This window comes from Calliphora vicina, chromosome 1 (genome assembly GCF_958450345.1).
Source record: "Calliphora vicina chromosome 1, idCalVici1.1, whole genome shotgun sequence".
NCBI lineage: Eukaryota > Metazoa > Arthropoda > Insecta > Diptera > Calliphoridae > Calliphora > Calliphora vicina.
In genome coordinates, this window is record NC_088780.1 from 76,123,668 (window position 1) to 76,145,588 (window position 21,921).

A 21,921-nucleotide genomic window follows, 5' to 3' on the forward strand; every position below is an offset into this window, starting at 1 on the left:
TAGGAGAAATTCACGTTCAAGAGTTCGTTCTACTAGCAGAGATTGGCTTTGTAGATTTCACTACCGATTTGGGGATAAAGCTATTCGTTGCGAACAACCCTGTTCTTATAATAAAAATTCGTCAAACTAATATCTCCCATTGTTGAGGCGACAAACAATGGTGATGTAAACTCAATGTCTCGTCGCCTTTTTGTTTTTTATAAGATCAATAAATTAAATTTTCTAATAGATAGTGGAGCAGAAGTTTCAGTTTTACCTTCTACTAAATTCCAAAATAGCAACAAATTATCTGACATTGTTTTAACCGCGGCTAACGGATCTAATATTTCTACGTATGGAAAAAAACTTCTTACTATAGATTTAGGCTTACGATGAGAATTTCCTTTTATATTTCTTATTGCCAACATTTCGAAACCTATAATCGGTGCAGATTTTCTACGGTCTTTTAATTGATGTAAAACACAAAAGGTTATTAGATTCCCTTACGAATTTAAAGGTAAATGCAATATCATCCACATGTAATATATCATTACCTAAATTATTTGCCGTTGATAATAAATACACTCAATTATTATGAGTTTCCTTCATTAACTGCGGAACCAGATTACACTAAACCTGTGAAACATTCAACGGTCCATAGATTGAATACCGAAGGTCGCCTTCCATTTACTAAACCTCGAAGGTTAGATCCCATAAAATATAAATATATAAAGCGATCCTGCCAGGAGCATATATTTAAACCATATAAAAGTTACGATAAGAAATTCAATACGCAAGATTTAATCGCAAATGTTGACCAGTTACGAGAAGAAATTCAATACTCAAGATTTTTAAAATACCAATTTCAAATATTGTTTCAAAATATATGAAAGCACTTATAGTAATTATTGGGCAAGTTTATCAATATTGAGCAATATTATTGGATTTCAAGCTACATATATGTATATACGAACTACGAACAATTTATGAATAGTAATTTACGAGAAGCTTATTAGTCAAGAGGATGATACTCAAAATTTACTATTAAGGAAGGGTAATAAAAGAAATGAAAGATTTATCTAAAATAAACTGTCACTGGTATATATTAAAAATAACGTTTATTTATTTGTTAATTTTGTTAAACATTTAGTTGTTTGTTATTTTGTTAATTGGTTTGTTTATATTATTTTTAATACCATTGTTAACTCTTCTGCCGAATAATGTTGCCAATTCATTCACCATCGCGCAATACTTCCCAAACTCAAAACAGTAGTAGTATACAACAGGTTTCAAATGATAGCACAAATCCTAACACCACACAACAAATACATACTCCTCAAACACAGAACCCTCCTTTAGCCAGTTGTTTTCCACAATCAAATTACGATCTGTGTGCTACTTCAGTCAAACTTCCTCAGTTTTGGACAAATTGTCCTGACGCGTGGTTTATTCATGCAGAGATGCAATTTACAACCAAGGGCATATCTATAGATAAGACAAAATATATTTTTTTTTTTTTCATCATTTATTTATTGTATCTTCATTATTTAATGAACTAACAATAAGTGGTTCAAATCTTATATCTAATATTATTATTTAATTAGTCCAGCCAGTGCGGGACGAAAAAATTTGTGTTCATGGTTGTTTTGGTTAAATTGGCATTCTTCCTTCTAGATTAGGTCTGCTGTGTCCCTCCTTCTTAATCGAGTGTGGCCACGGTTATCTAATATGTTGCGGGCCAGCGGGTTTGGGTGAACTTCAAGTTTTTTTAAATATTTTTGTACGTTTTTCGAGATTTCAGTTTTTACAATGGGCACGTTTAGATCTTTGTGTATATTCGCGTTTTTGATATACCAGGGGGCAACTGTGATCATTCTTAGAAACTTGTTTTGGCGTCTTTGGATCTTTTCTACATTTGACGCTGAGGCCGTGCCCCATAACTGTATGCCATAACACCATATCGGTTTTATGATCATGTTATAAAGTAGAAGTTTACAATCTAAACTAAGCGTGGAGTTTCTGCCAATAAGCCAATTAATTTGAATTGATTTCAATTTCATTTGAGTCAACTTTGCATCTATATGACTTTTCCATGTAAGGCGACGATCGAGATGTATTCCGAGGTATTTCACTTCCGATTGTTGAATTATTGTTTGGTTATTGATATGAATAGGGGGACATGATTCTCTACGCAATGTAAATGTAATGTGTGTACATTTTTGCTCGTTGACTTTAATTTTCCATTGTTTTAACCATTTTTCTAGTTCAAATATGTGGTTTTGTAAGTGACGAGACGCTTCTTGAGGGTTTTCATGAATGCTTAGAATAGCAGTATCATCAGCAAATGTTGATGTATGAGTGCGATTGTTAGTTGGCATATCAGACGAATACATCAAATATAAAAAAGGTCCCAGGATACTGCCTTGGGGGACTCCAGCTTCAATGGGTTGTGCAGTACTTAAAAAGTTTCCCTCTTTAACCTTAAATGTTCGACCAGTTAAATAGCTTTCCAACAGCTTATGTGTGTTTGCCGGTAAATTTTGACTCAATTTGTATATTAATCCAGCATGCCATACCTTATCAAACGCTTGAGAGATGTCGATGAAGAGTGCAGAACAGTATTTCTTTTCTTCAAACGCTTTTCTCACCATATTTACAAGTCTATGGGTTTGTTCGATAGTACTGTGTTTTCTTCTAAATCCAAATTGATGATTCGGAATACAATTGTTTTCAGTTAACATCGGGTACAACTTGTTCATAAGTATCTTCTCAAATAGCTTTGATATATTATACAATATGCTGATGGGTCTGATTCTACTTTTGTGTGATCTTTTCCCGGCTTGGGTATCATGGTAACCAGTGAAACCTTCCATTCTGGAGGATAATATTCAAGTCGTAATATAGCATTAAAAATAAAATGAATTATTTTTATTGCTATCCGGGGTAGCTCCATAAGCATCTTGTTGCTGATCTTGTCCATACCAGGCGCTTTCTTGGGATTTTAGAAATTGAGTCGAACAAAACACGACCTTTAGGGGTAATCAGTCGTGATCCCCAGAATGTGTGCTTAGCATTATAATCGCCAGCAGCCAGGAAACGGGGGCCTAGTGATTTAAAAAATCTATTATATTGACTTTCTGTAATTGAGAATCTTGGGGGTGAGTATATCGATGAAATCACTAAGTTTCGATGAAAATCTTCAAGACAGATTGTAGTAGCTTGAAGATAATCTTCGCAAAAATCACACATTAAGTAGTGTTTTATTCGAGCTTTTATTAAAATTGCCGAGCCTCCGCATGCTCTACCTCTGGGATCTTTGGTGTCATATATTACATATCCATTTATTCGAAAGGAACTTCTGGACGTCAAATGAGTTTCAGAAACCAGCATTACATCAATTTGTTGGTTTCTTAAAAAATATTCGAGTTCGTTTTTGTGTTGGCGTATGCCGTTTGCATTCCAAAAACATATTCTTAGGCAGTTCATGGTCTGTTAAGCACAGCCTGCAATAACATTGATTGCATCTTAAGCATTTCTTGCATCATGTTACTCATTGAGTTTGTAAAGTTATTTACCGATTGCACAAGAGTTTCTATTGTAGATTCTAGTCGGGTAAAATTGAAAAATGGCATTTGCTCTCTTACCTCTGGTTTCAAATTTTCGTTTTGGGGTTGACGGACTTGCGGCTGAGTTTGGTTGTTTCTAAGTACATTTGCATATGTTACTTTGTTGTCATATGTCTGTTGCAACGGGGGGTAGTTCAAATTGATGTTATTTAATGGCTGAGCGGGGAAAATCTTTGGTTTCTGGCTTTGTGATTTTTTAACAATTGTGTAGACAGGACAACCCCTGTAGTTTGCTGTGTGGTTACCTCCGCAATTGCTGCATTTTTTTATTTTAGGATCATCTTTAGATTTGTTACATTGGGATGTGTTATGCAACTCCCCGCAAATGACACATACTGGTGGCAATTTGCAATATGCCTTGGTGTGTCCATATTCTTGGCAATTCATACATTGAACGGGGCCAAATCGTTTGTGTGGTTCTTCTACCGTAATTTTACGATGCAATAAGTACTTCAAGTTATATATGGGATGTGTTTCATTTTTTTTCAGGTTTATGTCACCGGGTTCAAGTTCAACACGGAAGAGTGGTTGGGGTATTTTTTTTCGCGATTTCTAATATTTATCACATTTTTTGTCTTATAGCCTTTATCTTCTAAGCTTTGCTTTATTTCGAGTGGTTCAACATTACAGTCAATACCCTTTATTACAACTTGTAGACCCTTGCTTCCTTTCAGCTGATAAGTGTAAAAACTTTTCTTTTGAGTTTCAAAATATGTTACAACCTTTCTATAATCGTTTTCACTATTGACCTGTATTTTAGTTTCATGAATCGTGCCTTTCTTGATTGGGATTACGTAAAAAGAGTTCTCTCCTATTAATGAGATCAGGCTCTGAACCAGTGGATTCGAATTATTTTCTCTCAAGTAAATGGGGGGTGGTTTTGTAGAATGGATTTTATTTACTGGTTCATTAGTTTCACATTCCAGAATAGAAAAACGATTTTCATTGTTTAGTCTATGAGGTTCACTATCCTTATATAATTTGGCCAAGGTTGCCGCTTTCGAGGACTTGGGACTTCGTGCCCGTTTTAATACTGTAATATACCGGTCCATTCCAACCTGTATTTGGGATTTATTTTCATTATTTAATGGTTGACTAATCTTGGGTACAGCGCCGCTTAATGGGTTAATTTTATTTGTAGTTAGTGTGGTGGATTTCGTATCTGAAGCTGATATAGCTAGCATACTTTCAGGCATAGATAAAATATGAACATATTATTACAGCACTTCCACAAGAAGTAATTATAACTGTTCTAGATATCATTCAGAATCCACCACCTAATAATCTTTACAATAATCTAAAAAAGGTATTAGTAGAACGACATTCACTGAGCGAAACTTCCCGGTTAGAGAAAATTTTGTCCGACTGTGAAATGGGTAACAGAAAACCATCCGAATTTTATCGATCATTGTCTCTTTTAGCTGGAAATAGTTATAGTCCAGATATCTTGAAGAAATTATGGTTGAGGAAACTCCCAAAAAGTCTTAATGTAGCTTTAACGGAATCCAATCATAACGACATTTCAGAAATGATACAATTAGCAGATAAGATATGGGAAGTTATGTTTAATGGCGAAGTGGCCAATATTAAAGAACACAACCCAACAAACATTGAACATGTAGTCGAAAATTTGACGAAATCTTTGTGTGAAAATATAACTAAACTATGCGTTGAAGTTAACTCTCTTAAAATGGAGTTAAATGACAGGCAATCACGTTCTTCTTATCGAAATAGGTATAGGAGAAATTCACGTTCAAGAGTTCGTTCTACTAGCAGAGATTGGCTTTGTAGATTTCACTACCGATTTGGGGATAAAGCTATTCGTTGCGAACAACCCTGTTCTTATAATAAAAATTCGTCAAACTAATATCTCCCATTGTTGAGGCGACAAACAATGGTGATGTAAACTCAATGTCTCGTCGCCTTTTTGTTTTTTATAAGATCAATTAAATTTTCTAATAGATAGTGGAGCAGAAGTTTCAGTTTTACCTTCTACTAAATTCCAAAATAGCAACAAACTATCTGACATTGTTTTAACCGCGGCTAACGGATCTAATATTTCTACGTATGGAAAAAAACTTCTTACTATAGATTTAGGCTTACGATGAGAATTTCCTTTTATATTTCTTATTGCCAACATTTCGAAACCTATAATCGGTGCAGATTTTCTTAGTAAATACGGTCTTTTAATTGATGTAAAACACAAAAGGTTATTAGATTCCCTTACGAATTTAAAGGTAAATGCAATATCATCCACATGTAATATATCATTACCTAAATTATTTGCCGTTGATAATAAATACACTCAATTATTATGAGTTTCCTTCATTAACTGCGGAACCAGATTACACTAAACCTGTGAAACATTCAACGGTCCATAGATTGAATACCGAAGGTCGCCTTCCATTTACTAAACCTCGAAGGTTAGATCCCATAAAATATAAAGTAGCTAAGATGGAATTTGAATTTTTAGTCAAAGCAGGAATATTGCAACGATTAGATGAATACGGATTTAACATAAAACCGGGTAAATGTACTTTCGGAGTGGATAATATAAATGTTTTGAGTCACAATATATCCGAAAAGGGTATTCAACCATCAGAAGAAAAGGTTACAGCTATAAGACAGTTTGAGCGTCCACTATCGGTTAAACAGATGCAAAAATTTGTTGGTATGGTAAATTACTACCTCCCAATTTAGCGCATAAAACCGCGATCTTACATGAATTAATCAACGATGCCATTAAAAAAAAGACGTAAAGATTTAATATGGAACGATATTGCTATCAATACATTTGATGAAATTAAAAATAGTTTTGCGTCTCGTGTTCTACTAAATCATTACAATAAATTTGCAAATTTAACATTAACTGTTGACGCTTCAAATGTTGCGGTGGGTGGTGTTTTACAACAAGTTTTTAATGGTAAGGTTGAACCCTTGGCATTTTTCTCAAGAAAACTTACTACGGCAGAAACAAAGTATAGCACATTTGATCGCGAATTACTAGCTATATATTTATGTATTAAGCAATTTAGATACTTATTTGCAGGTCGTATTTTTGTAGTTTATATAGATCATAAACCTCTAAGTTTTGTTATGAACTAAACTAGACATTTAGAGTACATTTCCCAATTTACCACAGATATTCGATATATCCGTGGCGAGTCGAACGTGGTAGCTTATAGCCTTTCTAGACCTTTTGATATTGATATTTTAGCGGAAAGTGAGTTGAATTTGAACAAATTACTTCAGGAGCAACAAAACGATTCAGAAATAGCAAGGCTAACAGAAGATAAAAGTAACTCTAGTAATTTGAAACTAATACATATACCACTCATTAATGCAGGAATTTGGTGTGAGTTGTCGCACAATAATACTAGGCCTTACGTACCTTTAAACATGAGGAAACTTGTGTTTACAAAATTACATAGCATTTCACACCCAGGCACTCGTTCAACTAAGCGTTTGATAACACAAAAATACTTTTGGCCTGGTATGAGTAAACAAATAAATGAATGGTCCAAAGAGTGCATAGATTGTCAACGATCAAAAGTTCATAAACATACAAAATCTCCGGTAATTGCAATACCAAAAGGAAGTTTCGAACATATACATTTAGATATTGTAGGTCCACTGCCTCCATCTAATGGTTATAGGTATTTACTTACTTTAATAGATCGTCATACGCGCTGGCCTGAAGCTTACCCGTTAAGAGATATAAATACAAAAACTGTAGTGGATACTATTGTGAGGAACTATATTTCTAGATTTGGCATACCATTAAAAATAACTACAGATCAAGGTAGTCAATTTACATCACATATGTTTTCGGAATTGTCAAAATTTTTAGGTAGTCAGAACATTACAACTTCTACATATCATCCTCAAGCTAAAAGGACTCTTCAAGGTGGCACGATGAACTTCCAATAGCCCTATTGGGATTACGTTCTATTTTTAAGGATGATTTAAAAGCAACTCCAACTGAAATGACATACGGACAAAATATTCGTCTACCGGGAGAAATAGTTGTTCATGAAAACCAATTTGATGCTTCTGATACCTTGTTTAAGTTAAAAGAACATTTTAAAAATGTTAGATCAAATATTATTCATCACACAGATTCTGAATCAGGTTTTTTTATTCCTAAGGATTTCAGAGTTGTAAATTTGTTTTTCTACGTGTAATAAACAAAAGATCGTTACAGCAACCGTATGAGGGTCCATACAGATTAATAGAAAAGAATAAAAAATGTTTTAGAATTGAGAAAGATGGACAAATCATATCTGTACCTATAGATCTGCTGAAACCAGCTATCACAGATAATAATTTAAAAGACTCTATTAATACAACACGTAAATCTAAACATGTTACTTTTAATTTATTGGGCATTGATTTTCATATTTACAAGTATGTACCTACATTGTTAAAATAATAAGCGTCCCAAACAAATTTAGGAACTTAAACAAGTAAGAGTGCTATATTCGGCTGTGCCGAATCTTATATACCCTTCACCAAATTATACTTCAAAATTTTAAATATTTTTAGGTAAACAAAATTTAATTTTTTTTCCAGTTGTTTTTTGAATTTTTTGAAAAAAAAATTTTTCGATTGTTATTTTAAATTTAATTATTTTTTTTTTTAAATTTAAATTTTTTTTTTTTAAATTTTAAAAATTTTTTTTTTTTTAAATTTAAAAATTTTTTTTTTTTAAATTTTAAAAATTTTTTTTTTTTTTAAAAAAAATTCGGGTTCAAAAATTTTTTTCCCGATTTTGACCCATTGTAGGTCCAACTTACTATGGTCTTATATACGTCGTTGCAAATGTCTTTGAAATATCTATCATTAGATATCCATATTGTCTATATTAATGTCTTAGTAATCCAGATATAGGTAAAAAATAGGTCAAAAATAGAGGTTGTCTTGGTTTTTTCCTCATATCTCAGCCATTTGTGGACCGATTTTGCTGATTTTAAATAGCAAAATTCTCGAAAGCATGTCTGACCGAATTATTGAAGATTTGGATCCCGAAGATATCTGGGGTCTTCAGAAAACTGATTTCAACAGACAGACAGACAGACAGACAGACGGACAGACAGACAGACAGACAGACAGACAGACAGACAGACAGACAGACAGACAGACAGACAGACAGACAGACAGACAGACAGACAGACAGACAGACAGACGGACATGGCTTAATCGACTCCGCTATCTATAAGGATCCAGAATATATATACTTTATAGGGTCGGAAATGAAAAATGTAGAAATTACAAACGGAATGACAAACTTATATATACCCTTCTCACGAAGCTGAAGGGTATAAAAATGGACGTTTTTACATCATTTCCGTTTGACTTATAACTTTACGGTACCGTGAAATAGCTCCCAAAATGAAATAACTCCCAATGAAATTATTCCCATCAAAAATGAAATAATTCCCAAACTTGCAAAATGAAATAACTACCAAAGGGTAAAATGAAATTACTCTCAATAATCGGCGGTTTCATAATTTTAAAAATATTAGTCCCAAAAAAGCGAAATAACTCCCAGTGAAATAAATCCCAATAGAAATTAAATAATTCCCAATCCGAAGCAATTTATTTATGTAATCTAAAAAAAGGAACTACAAAAGTGAAATTATTCTTCGCTTACCAAAAATTTTTTGCATTGCGGGCCTATAGCGTAGCGCAAAGTTTTACTTCTCTGGAATGTGTCAAAAACTTTTTTTGCAAAATATAAATTTTTTCCATAATGGGCCCTTTTTTAATTTTTTTTGATAAAAAGAAAGCTTTCTGTTTTTCTATAGCGAACGAGTGCTTTGAGTGGACGTTTTACATGTATTTTGTTTTTGTCACAATAACAAAACACATGTTAAATTTCTACTCAAAGTACTCGCTCGCTACAGAAAAACAGCATATAAGTATTTTCCTTTAAGACCTATTTTATCGCTTAGTGGGATGTGAGTGGGATATTTATCAAAATAAATATTTTTAATATTTTTTTTTTGCTATAAAGAAAGCTTAGGTCTATTCCTTTAAGATGGTTTTGGTCGCTTAGTGGGATGCGAGTGGGATATATGTATATCAAAATAAAATTATTTAAATAAAGGTCCCATTTTGAAAAAAGTTAGATTTTGCAAAAAAAAGTCAAAAATTGTATGTCTTGAGTTACAAAATATTTATTTTGATAGATATCCCACTCGCATTCCACTAAGCGACCAAATAGGTCTTCAAGAACAATTTCTAAGCTTTATTTTAAAAACAAATCAAAAAAGTTTTTGATTTCAGAAAAAAATATTCAATTTTTTTTAAATATTTTTTTCGAAAGATTGAAGAAAGAGCTAATTGTGACACATTTTGCTAATGGATAAGAAAAAAAACCTGCTTGGCCAAAATGTCAAATTTTGACCCCCTCTAACTCAGAGAGTTCTCGACCGATCTTGTTGAAAAATTGTATCTGAATTACTATCCAATAGAACTAACCTTGGTGCAAATTTCATCGGAAGACATCGCTTTCAAGATATATAGATATGGATTTCAATATGATTGGTACAAAACAAAAGTAAAGAAATGCAAAAAAGTTCTTAAATTAAAACAAAGGTACAAACTATTATTATAATTTATATATTTATTTTCTGACGGAATAATTAATATTAATATCTCTTACGAGGTATTATGATATTTTTTAATCACTTTTTTCTTCAGGTTAATAGTTACTTATCTTTTATTTTCAGACATCAAACCGCACTCCGATGATTTTTTCATACCTAAGGACCTTTTTACACCCATTACATGTTTCTTAACATTTAATTTATTTGCTATGTTAGGAAGTTTAACAACATCTTGGATTCAATGGCCTAAACCAAATTTACTATGTATACCTGTTCTTCTTCGTGCTATGTTTATACCGCTATTTATGTTTTGCAATTATTTACCAAAAAGTACAATGAGATCGCTTCCGGTATTAATTACTAACGAATGGGTTTACTGGCTCATAGCAATCGTCATGTCTTTCACTTCAGGTTATTTAAGGTAACATTTGTTGAAAAGCTTTAATAAACTAAATATGCATTATAATTCAAATTTTATTTCAGTTCTTTGGGTATGATGTATGCTCCTCAGACAGTGTTACCGAAATATCAAATTACAACAGGAATGTTTGCTGCCGCAATGTTGATAACAGGCATTTTTTCAGGAATTCTATTCTCCTTCATTTTACCTTCATTTGTTTAATTTATTAAAAAATGTTGTGTGTATAAACACTTCAATTAAATAATAAGCAATAAAGAAATAAAAGATGTTAATTATATAGTCGTCGGTGAGCGAAACGAATGTGTTTATTTGTCTACCTCAGCATTTTGTTAGTTTCAGGATTTTGATGGTGACAATCCTTTAACGCGAAAATATTCTTTAACAAATAACACAATCAAATTCAATTAATCACACATGGCAAATATTTGGAAAAAAAGACATAACCACTAAATAAAATATATTTTAATTATTATATTTATTTCAAAAACTCCTGTGGGATATCTGTCAAAATAAATATTTTGTAACTCAAGACATATGTCCATTTTTTTTTTTGCAAAATCAATTTTTTTTTCCAAAATGGGCCCTTTTTTAATTTTTTTTTGATCAAAAGAAAGCTTAATGTGCTGTTTTTCTATAGCGAACGAGTGCTTTGAGTGAATGTTTTACATGTATTTTGTTACAATAACATGTTAAATTTCTACTCAAATTACTAGCTCGCTATAGAAAAACAGCACATAAGTATTTTCCTTTAAGACCTATTTTGTCGCTTAGTGGGATGTGAGTGGTATATTTATCAAAATAAATATTTTGTAACTCAAGACATCCTTTTTTTATTTTTTGCAAAATCGAAATTTTTTTCCAAAATAGGTCCTTTTTTTAATTTTTTTTGCTCAAAAGAAAGCTTAGTTGTTTTTCTTTATGTCGTATTTGGTCGCTTAGTGGAATGGGAGTGGAATAAATATCAAAATCAATGTTTTGTAACTCAAGATATACAATTTTGGATTGTTTTTGGCAAAATCAAAAACCTTTTTTGACTTTTAAAATGGGCCTTTTTTAATATTTTTTTTTGCTATAAAGAAAGCTTAGGTCTATTCCTTTAAGATGGGTTTGGTCGCTTAGTGGGATGCGAGTGGGATATATGTATATCAAAAGAAATTTTTTTAAAAAAAGGTTCCATTTTGAAAAAAAAAGTTAGATTTTGCAAAAAAAAAAAGTCAAAAATTGTATGTCTTGAGTTACAAAATATTTATTTTGATAGATATCCCACTCGCATCCCACTATGCGGTCAAAAGGGTCTTCAAGGAAAATATCTAAGCCTTTGTTAAAAAAGGGTCCATTTTGAAAAAAAAAAAATTTTATTTTTTTTTTGCAAAATCGAAATTTTTTTCCAAAATGGGCCCTTTTTTAATTTTTTTTTTTTTGATCAAGAGACAGCTTAATGTGCTTTTTTTCTATAGCGAACGAGTGCTTTGAGTGGATGTTTTACATGTATTTTGTTACAACTATAGCGAGCTGTTAAATTTCTACTCAAATAACTAGCTCGCTATAGAAAAACAGCACATACGTTTTTTCCTTTAAGACCTATTTTGTCGCTTAGTGGGATGTGACAAGACATACATTTTTTTATTTTTTTTTTTAGCAAAATTGAATTTTTTTTCCAAAATGGGCCCTTTTTTATTTTTTTTTTGATCAAAAGAAAGCTTAATGTGCTGTTTTTCTATAGCGAACGAGTGCTTTGAGTGAATGTTTTACATGTATTTTGTTACAATAACATGTTAAATTTCTACTCAAATTACTAGCTCGCTATAGAAAAACAGCACATAAGTATTTTCCTTTAAGACCTATTTTGTCGCTTAGTGGGATGTGAGTGGTATATTTATCAAAATAAATATTTTGTAACTCAAGACATCCTTTTTTTATTTTTTTTTTTTGCAAAATCGAAATTTTTTTCCAAAATAGGTCCTTTTTTAATTTTTTTTGCTCAAAAGAAAGCTTAGTTGTTTTTCTTTATGTCGTATTTGGTCGCTTAGTGGAATGGGAGTGGAATAAATATCAAAATCAATGTTTTGTAACTCAAGATATACAATTTTGGATTGTTTTTGGCAAAATCAAAAACTTTTTTGACTTTTAAAATGGGCCTTTTTTAATATTTTTTTTTGGTATAAAGAAAGCTTAGGTCTATTCCTTTAAGACAACTGGGAGAACGTTGCTCGTAACGATTCTGTGAGAAAATCACATTAAGGCGATATATGTATATCAATAGAAATTTTTTTAAAAAAAGGTCCCATTTTGAAAAAAAAGTTAGATTTTGCAAAAAAAAAAAGTCAAAAATTGTATGTCTTGAGTTACAAAATATTTATTTTGATAGATATCCCACTCGCATCCCACTAAGCGGTCAAAAGGGTCTTCAAGGAAAATATCTAAGCCTTAGTTAAAAAAGAGTCCATTTTGAAAAAAAAAAAATTTTTTTTTTTTTTTGCAAAATCGAAATTTTTTTCCAAAATGGGCCCTTTTTTAATTTTTTTTTTTTTTGATCAAGAGACAGCTTAATGTGCTTTTTTCTATAGCGAACGAGTGCTTTGAGTGGATGTTTTACATGTATTTTGTTACAACTATAGCGAGCTGTTAAATTTCTACTCAAATTACTAGCTCGCTATAGAAAAACAGCACATAAGTATTTTCCTTTAAGACCTATTTTGTCGCTTAGTGGGATGTGAGTGGTATATTTATCAAAATAAATATTTTGTAACTCAAGACATCCTTTTTTTATTTTTTTTTTTTGCAAAATCGAAATTTTTTTCCAAAATAGGTCCTTTTTTAATTTTTTTTGCTCAAAAGAAAGCTTAGTTGTTTTTCTTTATGTCGTATTTGGTCGCTTAGTGGAATGGGAGTGGAATAAATATCAAAATCAATGTTTTGTAACTCAAGATATACAATTTTGGATTGTTTTTGGCAAAATCAAAAACTTTTTTGACTTTTAAAATGGGCCTATGCGGTCAAAAGGGTCTTCAAGGAAAATATCTAAGCCTTTGTTAAAAAAGGGTCCATTTTGAAAAAAAAAAAATTTATTTTTTTTTTGCAAAATCGAAATTTTTTCCAAAATGGGCCCTTTTTTAATTTTTTTTTTTTGATCAAGAGACAGCTTAATGTGCTTTTTTTCTATAGCGAACGAGTGCTTTGAGTGGATGTTTTACATGTATTTTGTTACAACTATAGCGAGCTGTTAAATTTCTACTCAAATAACTAGCTCGCTATAGAAAAACAGCACATACGTTTTTTCCTTTAAGACCTATTTTGTCGCTTAGTGGGATGTGACAAGATATACATTTTTTTATTTTTTTTTTAGCAAAATTGATTTTTTTTTCCAAAATGGGCCCTTTTTTATTTTTTTTTTGATCAAAAGAAAGCTTAATGTGCTGTTTTTCTATAGCGAACGAGTGCTTTGAGTGAATGTTTTACATGTATTTTGTTACAATAACATGTTAAATTTCTACTCAAATTACTAGCTCGCTATAGAAAAACAGCACATAAGTATTTTCCTTTAAGACCTATTTTGTCGCTTAGTGGGATGTGAGTGGTATATTTATCAAAATAAATATTTTGTAACTCAAGACATCCTTTTTTTATTTTTTTTTTTTGCAAAATCGAAATTTTTTTCCAAAATAGGTCCTTTTTTTAATTTTTTTTTGCTCAAAAGAAAGCTTAGTTGTTTTTCTTTATGTCGTATTTGGTCGCTTAGTGGAATGGGAGTGGAATAAATATCAAAATCAATGTTTTGTAACTCAAGATATACAATTTTGGATTGTTTTTGGCAAAATCAAAAACTTTTTTGACTTTTAAAATGGGCCTTTTTTAATATTTTTTTTTGCTATAAAGAAAGCTTAGGTCTATTCCTTTAAGATGGGTTTGGTCGCTTAGTGGGATGCGAGTGGGATATATGTATATCAAAAGAAATTTTTTTAAAAAAAGGTTCCATTTTGAAAAAAAAAGTTAGATTTTGCAAAAAAAAAAAGTCAAAAATTGTATGTCTTGAGTTACAAAATATTTATTTTGATAGATATCCCACTCGCATCCCACTATGCGGTCAAAAGGGTCTTCAAGGAAAATATCTAAGCCTTTGTTAAAAAAGGGTCCATTTTGAAAAAAAAAAAAAATTTATTTTTTTTTTGCAAAATCGAAATTTTTTCCAAAATGGGCCCTTTTTTAATTTTTTTTTTTTTGATCAAGAGACAGCTTAATGTGCTTTTTTTCTATAGCGAACGAGTGCTTTGAGTGGATGTTTTACATGTATTTTGTTACAACTATAGCGAGCTGTTAAATTTCTACTCAAATAACTAGCTCGCTATAGAAAAACAGCACATACGTTTTTTCCTTTAAGACCTATTTTGTCGCTTAGTGGGATGTGACAAGATATACATTTTTTTATTTTTTTTTTAGCAAAATTGATTTTTTTTTCCAAAATGGGCCCTTTTTTATTTTTTTTTTGATCAAAAGAAAGCTTAATGTGCTGTTTTTCTATAGCGAACGAGTGCTTTGAGTGAATGTTTTACATGTATTTTGTTACAATAACATGTTAAATTTCTACTCAAATTACTAGCTCGCTATAGAAAAACAGCACATAAGTATTTTCCTTTAAGACCTATTTTGTCGCTTAGTGGGATGTGAGTGGTATATTTATCAAAATAAATATTTTGTAACTCAAGACATCCTTTTTTTATTTTTTTTTTTTGCAAAATCGAAATTTTTTTCCAAAATAGGTCCTTTTTTTAATTTTTTTTTGCTCAAAAGAAAGCTTAGTTGTTTTTCTTTATGTCGTATTTGGTCGCTTAGTGGAATGGGAGTGGAATAAATATCAAAATCAATGTTTTGTAACTCAAGATATACAATTTTGGATTGTTTTTGGCAAAATCAAAAACTTTTTTGACTTTTAAAATGGGCCTTTTTTAATATTTTTTTTTGCTATAAAGAAAGCTTAGGTCTATTCCTTTAAGATGGGTTTGGTCGCTTAGTGGGATGCGAGTGGGATATATGTATATCAAAAGAAATTTTTTTAAAAAAAGGTTCCATTTTGAAAAAAAAGTTAGATTTTGCAAAAAAAAAAAGTCAAAAATTGTATGTCTTGAGTTACAAAATATTTATTTTGATAGATATCCCACTCACATCCCACTATGCGGTCAAAAGGGTCTTCAAGAAAATATCTAAGCCTTTGTTAAAAAAGGGTCCATTTTGAAAAAAAAAAAAATTTTATTTTTTTTTTGCAAAATCGAAATTTTTTTCCAAAATGGGCCCTTTTTTAATTTTTTTTTTTTTTGATCAAGAGACAGTTTAATGTGCTTTTTTTCTATAGCGAACGAGTGCTTTGAGTGGATGTTTTACATGTATTTTGTTACAACTATAGCGAGCTGTTAAATTTCTACTGAAATAACTAGCTCGCTATAGAAAAACAGCACATAAGTTTTTTCCTTTAAGACCTATTTTGTCGCTTAGTGGGATGTGACAAGACATACATTTTTTTATTTTTTTTTTAGCAAAATTGAATTTTTTTTCCAAAATGGGCCCTTTTTTAATTTTTTTTTGCTCAAAAGAAAGCATAGTTGTTTTCCTTTATGTCCTATTTGGTCGCTTATTGGAATGGGAGTGTAATAAATATCAAAAATAATGTTTTGTAACTCAAGATATACAATTTTTGATTGTTTTTGGCAAAATCAAAAACTTTTTTGACTTTTAAAATGGGCCCTTTTTTAATATTTTTTTGCTATAAAGAAAGCTTAGATCTATTCCTTTAAGACAACTGGGAGAACGTTGCTCGTAACGATTCTGTGAGAAAATCACATTAAGGCATTGTTCAGCTTTTACAGAATGTGTACGGAAAGATATTTTCAAATTGTTTTGGGAGATGTCCTGGGAACAAAAGCGTGTTTATATGTTACCAGCCTTGTTAGCTTCATAGAAAAGAAAAGATGTTCTGAAAATACGATACGATCTAAATCAATATTATATTTTTTGAGAATTGATTCAAACCGTTAACAAGTATGCCGTAACATGTTTCTCTCAACATTGGGATTAAACGAGAAAATGGTTTGTAATTGGGTTAATAATAGTGATAAGCACGGCACACAAATTAGTTCCGAAAAAGCTTCAAACCTGCGCATCCAATCTAAACGAAACACAGTGACTGGTCAGCAATAAAAAAAAGTGACTTTTTAAAGAAATGGCTAGGCGAGTTCCCAAAAATGTATATAAGTGAAGAATATGAACTTCTTGAACAAAGGACCAAAAAAAAACATTGAAGACATTGTCCCTAGGTACCTTTATAAACAAAGAATTGCAATAAATAAAAAAAATGGGAACACTTACAATATTTAAAAAAGTTTATTCCTTCCGATTCTCACCAATTTTATGATAGTTTACCTTACAAAATGTGATACTTATTTTTATTTCACTATATTTTTCGTTTGTCCTTAATTGTATAGCGATATATAAAATCACAAACAATGGTGATGTAAACTCAATGTCTCGTCGCCTTTTTGTTTTTTATAAGATCAATAAATTAAATTTTCTAATAGATAGTGGAGCAGAAGTTTCAGTTTTACCTTCTACTAAATTCCAAAATAGCAACAAATTATCTGACATTGTTTTAACCGCGGCTAACGGATCTAATATTTCTACGTATGGAAAAAAACTTCTTACTATAGATTTAGGCTTACGATGAGAATTTCCTTTTATATTTCTTATTGCCAACATTTCGAAACCTATAATCGGTGCAGATTTTCTTAGTAAATACGGTCTTTTAATTGATGTAAAACACAAAAGGTTATTAGATTCCCTTACGAATTTAAAGGTAAATGCAATATCATCCACATGTAATATATCATTACCTAAATTATTTGCCGTTGATAATAAATACACTCAATTATTATGAGTTTCCTTCATTAACTGCGGAACCAGATTACACTAAACCTGTGAAACATTCAACGGTCCATAGATTGAATACCGAAGGTCGCCTTCCATTTACTAAACCTCGAAGGTTAGATCCCATAAAATATAAAGTAGCTAAGATGGAATTTGAATTTTTAGTCAAAGCAGGAATATTGCAACGATTAGATGAATACGGATTTAACATAAAACCGGGTAAATGTACTTTCGGAGTGGATAATATAAATTTTTTGAGTCACAATATATCCGAAAAGGGTATTCAACCATCAGAAGAAAAGGTTACAGCTATAAGACAGTTTGAGCGTCCACTATCGGTTAAACAGATGCAAAAATTTGTTGGTATGGTAAATTACTACCTCCCAATTTAGCGCATAAAACCGCGATCTTACATGAATTAATCAACGATGCCATTAAAAAAAAGACGTAAAGATTTAATATGGAACGATATTGCTATCAATACATTTGATGAAATTAAAAATAGTTTTGCGTCTCGTGTTCTACTAAATCATTACAATAAATTTGCAAATTTAACATTAACTGTTGACGCTTCAAATGTTGCGGTGGGTGGTGTTTTACAACAAGTTTTTAATGGTAAGGTTGAACCCTTGGCATTTTTCTCAAGAAAACTTACTACGGCAGAAACAAAGTATAGCACATTTGATCGCGAATTACTAGCTATATATTTATGTATTAAGCAATTTAGATACTTATTTGCAGGTCGTATTTTTGTAGTTTATATAGATCATAAACCTCTAAGTTTTGTTATGAACTAAACTAGACATTTAGAGTACATTTCCCAATTTACCACAGATATTCGATATATCCGTGGCGAGTCGAACGTGGTAGCTTATAGCCTTTCTAGACCTTTTGATATTGATATTTTAGCGGAAAGTGAGTTGAATTTGAACAAATTACTTCAGGAGCAACAAAACGATTCAGAAATAGCAAGGCTAACAGAAGATAAAAGTAACTCTAGTAATTTGAAACTAATACATATACCACTCATTAATGCAGGAATTTGGTGTGAGTTGTCGCACAATAATACTAGGCCTTACGTACCTTTAAACATGAGGAAACTTGTGTTTACAAAATTACATAGCATTTCACACCCAGGCACTCGTTCAACTAAGCGTTTGATAACACAAAAATACTTTTGGCCTGGTATGAGTAAACAAATAAATGAATGGTCCAAAGAGTGCATAGATTGTCAACGATCAAAAGTTCATAAACATACAAAATCTCCGGTAATTGCAATACCAAAAGGAAGTTTCGAACATATACATTTAGATATTGTAGGTCCACTGCCTCCATCTAATGGTTATAGGTATTTACTTACTTTAATAGATCGTCATACGCGCTGGCCTGAAGCTTACCCGTTAAGAGATATAAATACAAAAACTGTAGTGGATACTATTGTGAGGAACTATATTTCTAGATTTGGCATACCATTAAAAATAACTACAGATCAAGGTAGTCAATTTACATCACATATGTTTTCGGAATTGTCAAAATTTTTAGGTAGTCAGAACATTACAACTTCTACATATCATCCTCAAGCTAAAAGGACTCTTCAAGGTGGCACGATGAACTTCCAATAGCCCTATTGGGATTACGTTCTATTTTTAAGGATGATTTAAAAGCAACTCCAACTGAAATGACATACGGACAAAATATTCGTCTACCGGGAGAAATAGTTGTTCATGAAAACCAATTTGATGCTTCTGATACCTTGTTTAAGTTAAAAGAACATTTTAAAAATGTTAGATCAAATATTATTCATCACACAGATTCTGAATCAGGTTTTTTTATTCCTAAGGATTTCAGAGTTGTAAATTTGTTTTTCTACGTGTAATAAACAAAAGATCGTTACAGCAACCGTATGAGGGTCCATACAGATTAATAGAAAAGAATAAAAAATGTTTTAGAATTGAGAAAGATGGACAAATCATATCTGTACCTATAGATCTGCTGAAACCAGCTATCACAGATAATAATTTAAAAGACTCTATTAATACAACACGTAAATCTAAACATGTTACTTTTAATTTATTGGGCATTGATTTTCATATTTACAAGTATGTACCTACATTGTTAAAATAATAAGCGTCCCAAACAAATTTAGGAACTTAAAAAATGGACGTTTTTACATCATTTCCGTTTGACTTATAACTTTACGGTACCGTGAAATAGCTCCCAATGAAATTATTCCCATCAAAAATGAAATAATTCCCAAACTTGCAAAATGAAATAACTACCAAAGGGTAAAATGAAATTACTCTCAATAATCGGCGGTTTCATAATTTTAAAAATATTACTTAGTCCCAAAAAAGCGAAATAACTCCCAGTGAAATAAATCCCAATAGAAATTAAATAATTCCCAATCCGAAGCAATTTATTTATGTAATCTAAAAAAAGGAACTACAAAAGTGAAATTATTCTTCGCTTACCAAAAATTTTTTGCATTGCGGGCCTATAGCGTAGCGCAAAGTTTTACTTCTCTGGAATGTGTCAAAAACTTTTTTTGCAAAATATAAATTTTTTCCATAATGGGCCCTTTTTTAATTTTTTTTTGATAAAAAGAAAGCTTTCTGTTTTTCTATAGCGAACGAGTGCTTTGAGTGGACGTTTTACATGTATTTTGTTTTTGTCACAATAACAAAACACATGTTAAATTTCTACTCAAAGTACTCGCTCGCTACAGAAAAACAGCATATAAGTATTTTCCTTTAAGACCTATTTTATCGCTTAGTGGGATGTGAGTGGGATATTTATCAAAATAAATATTTTTAATATTTTTTTTTTGCTATAAAGAAAGCTTAGGTCTATTCCTTTAAGATGGTTTTGGTCGCTTAGTGGGATGCGAGTGGGATATATGTATATCAAAATAAATTTTTTTAAATAAAGGTCCCATTTTGAAAAAAGTTAGATTTTGCAAAAAAAAGTCAAAAATTGTATGTCTTGAGTTACAAAATATTTATTTTGATAGATATCCCACTCGCATTCCACTAAGCGACCAAATAGGTCTTCAAGAACAATTTCTAAGCTTTATTTTAAAAACAAATCAAAAAAGTTTTTGATTTCAGAAAAAAATATTCAATTTTTTTTAAATATTTTTTTCGAAAGATTGAAGAAAGAGCTAATTGTGACACATTTTGCTAATGGATAAGAAAAAAAACCTGCTTGGCCAAAATGTCAAATTTTGACCCCCTCTAACTCAGAGAGTTCTCGACCGATCTTGTTGAAAAATTGTATCTGAATTACTATCCAATAGAACTAACCTTGGTGCAAATTTCATCGGAAGACATCGCTTTCAAGATATATAGATATGGATTTCAATATGATTGGTACAAAACAAAAGTAAAGAAATGCGAAAAAGTTCTTAAATTAAAACAAAGGTACAAACTATTATTATAATTTATATATTTATTTTCTGACGGAATAATTAATATTAATATCTCTTACGAGGTATTATGATATTTTTTAATCACTTTTTTCTTCAGGTTAATAGTTACTTATCTTTTATTTTCAGACATCAAACCGCACTCCGATGATTTTTTCATACCTAAGGACCTTTTTACACCCATTACATGTTTCTTAACATTTAATTTATTTGCTATGTTAGGAAGTTTAACAACATCTTGGATTCAATGGCCTAAACCAAATTTACTATGTATACCTGTTCTTCTTCGTGCTATGTTTATACCGCTATTTATGTTTTGCAATTATTTACCAAAAAGTACAATGAGATCGCTTCCGGTATTAATTACTAACGAATGGGTTTACTGGCTCATAGCAATCGTCATGTCTTTCACTTCAGGTTATTTAAGGTAACATTTGTTGAAAAGCTTTAATAAACTAAATATGCATTATAATTCAAATTTTATTTCAGTTCTTTGGGTATGATGTATGCTCCTCAGACAGTGTTACCGAAATATCAAATTACAACAGGAATGTTTGCTGCCGCAATGTTGATAACAGGCATTTTTTCAGGAATTCTATTCTCCTTCATTTTACCTTCATTTGTTTAATTTATTAAAAAATGTTGTGTGTATAAACACTTCAATTAAATAATAAGCAATAAAGAAATAAAAGATGTTAATTATATAGTCGTCGGTGAGCGAAACGAATGTGTTTATTTGTTTACCTCAGCATTTTGTTAGTTTCAGGATTTTGATGGTGACAATCCTTTAACGCGAAAATATTCTTTAAAAAATAACACAATCAAATTCAATTAATCACACATGGCAAATATTTGGAAAAAAAGACATAACCACTAAATAAAATATATTTTAATTATTATATTTATTTCAAAAACTCCTGTGGGATATCTGTCAAAATAAATATTTTG

General features: G+C 31.0%; 1 protein-coding gene and 1 long non-coding RNA gene across 2 annotated transcripts in view; both read left to right on the top strand.

Moving 5' to 3' along the window:
• Positions 1-10,933, top strand: part of Ent2 (Equilibrative nucleoside transporter 2) — a 167,689-nt gene extending 156,756 nt beyond the window's left edge. Inside the window, exons 6-7 of the mRNA XM_065514981.1 lie at positions 10,340-10,637; positions 10,700-10,933. Coding sequence (XP_065371053.1) covers positions 10,340-10,637; positions 10,700-10,838 — 437 coding nt within the window. The 3' untranslated portion in view covers positions 10,839-10,933. The remainder of the gene's footprint in view (positions 1-10,339; positions 10,638-10,699) is intronic.
• Positions 10,934-21,095: 10,162 nt separating this feature from the next.
• LOC135949430 (uncharacterized) lies at positions 21,096-21,696 on the top strand. The gene is made up of 2 exons (XR_010575869.1): positions 21,096-21,400; positions 21,463-21,696. It is a non-coding gene; the product is annotated as an uncharacterized LOC135949430 (long non-coding RNA).
• The last annotated feature ends 225 nt before the right edge of the window (positions 21,697-21,921 follow it).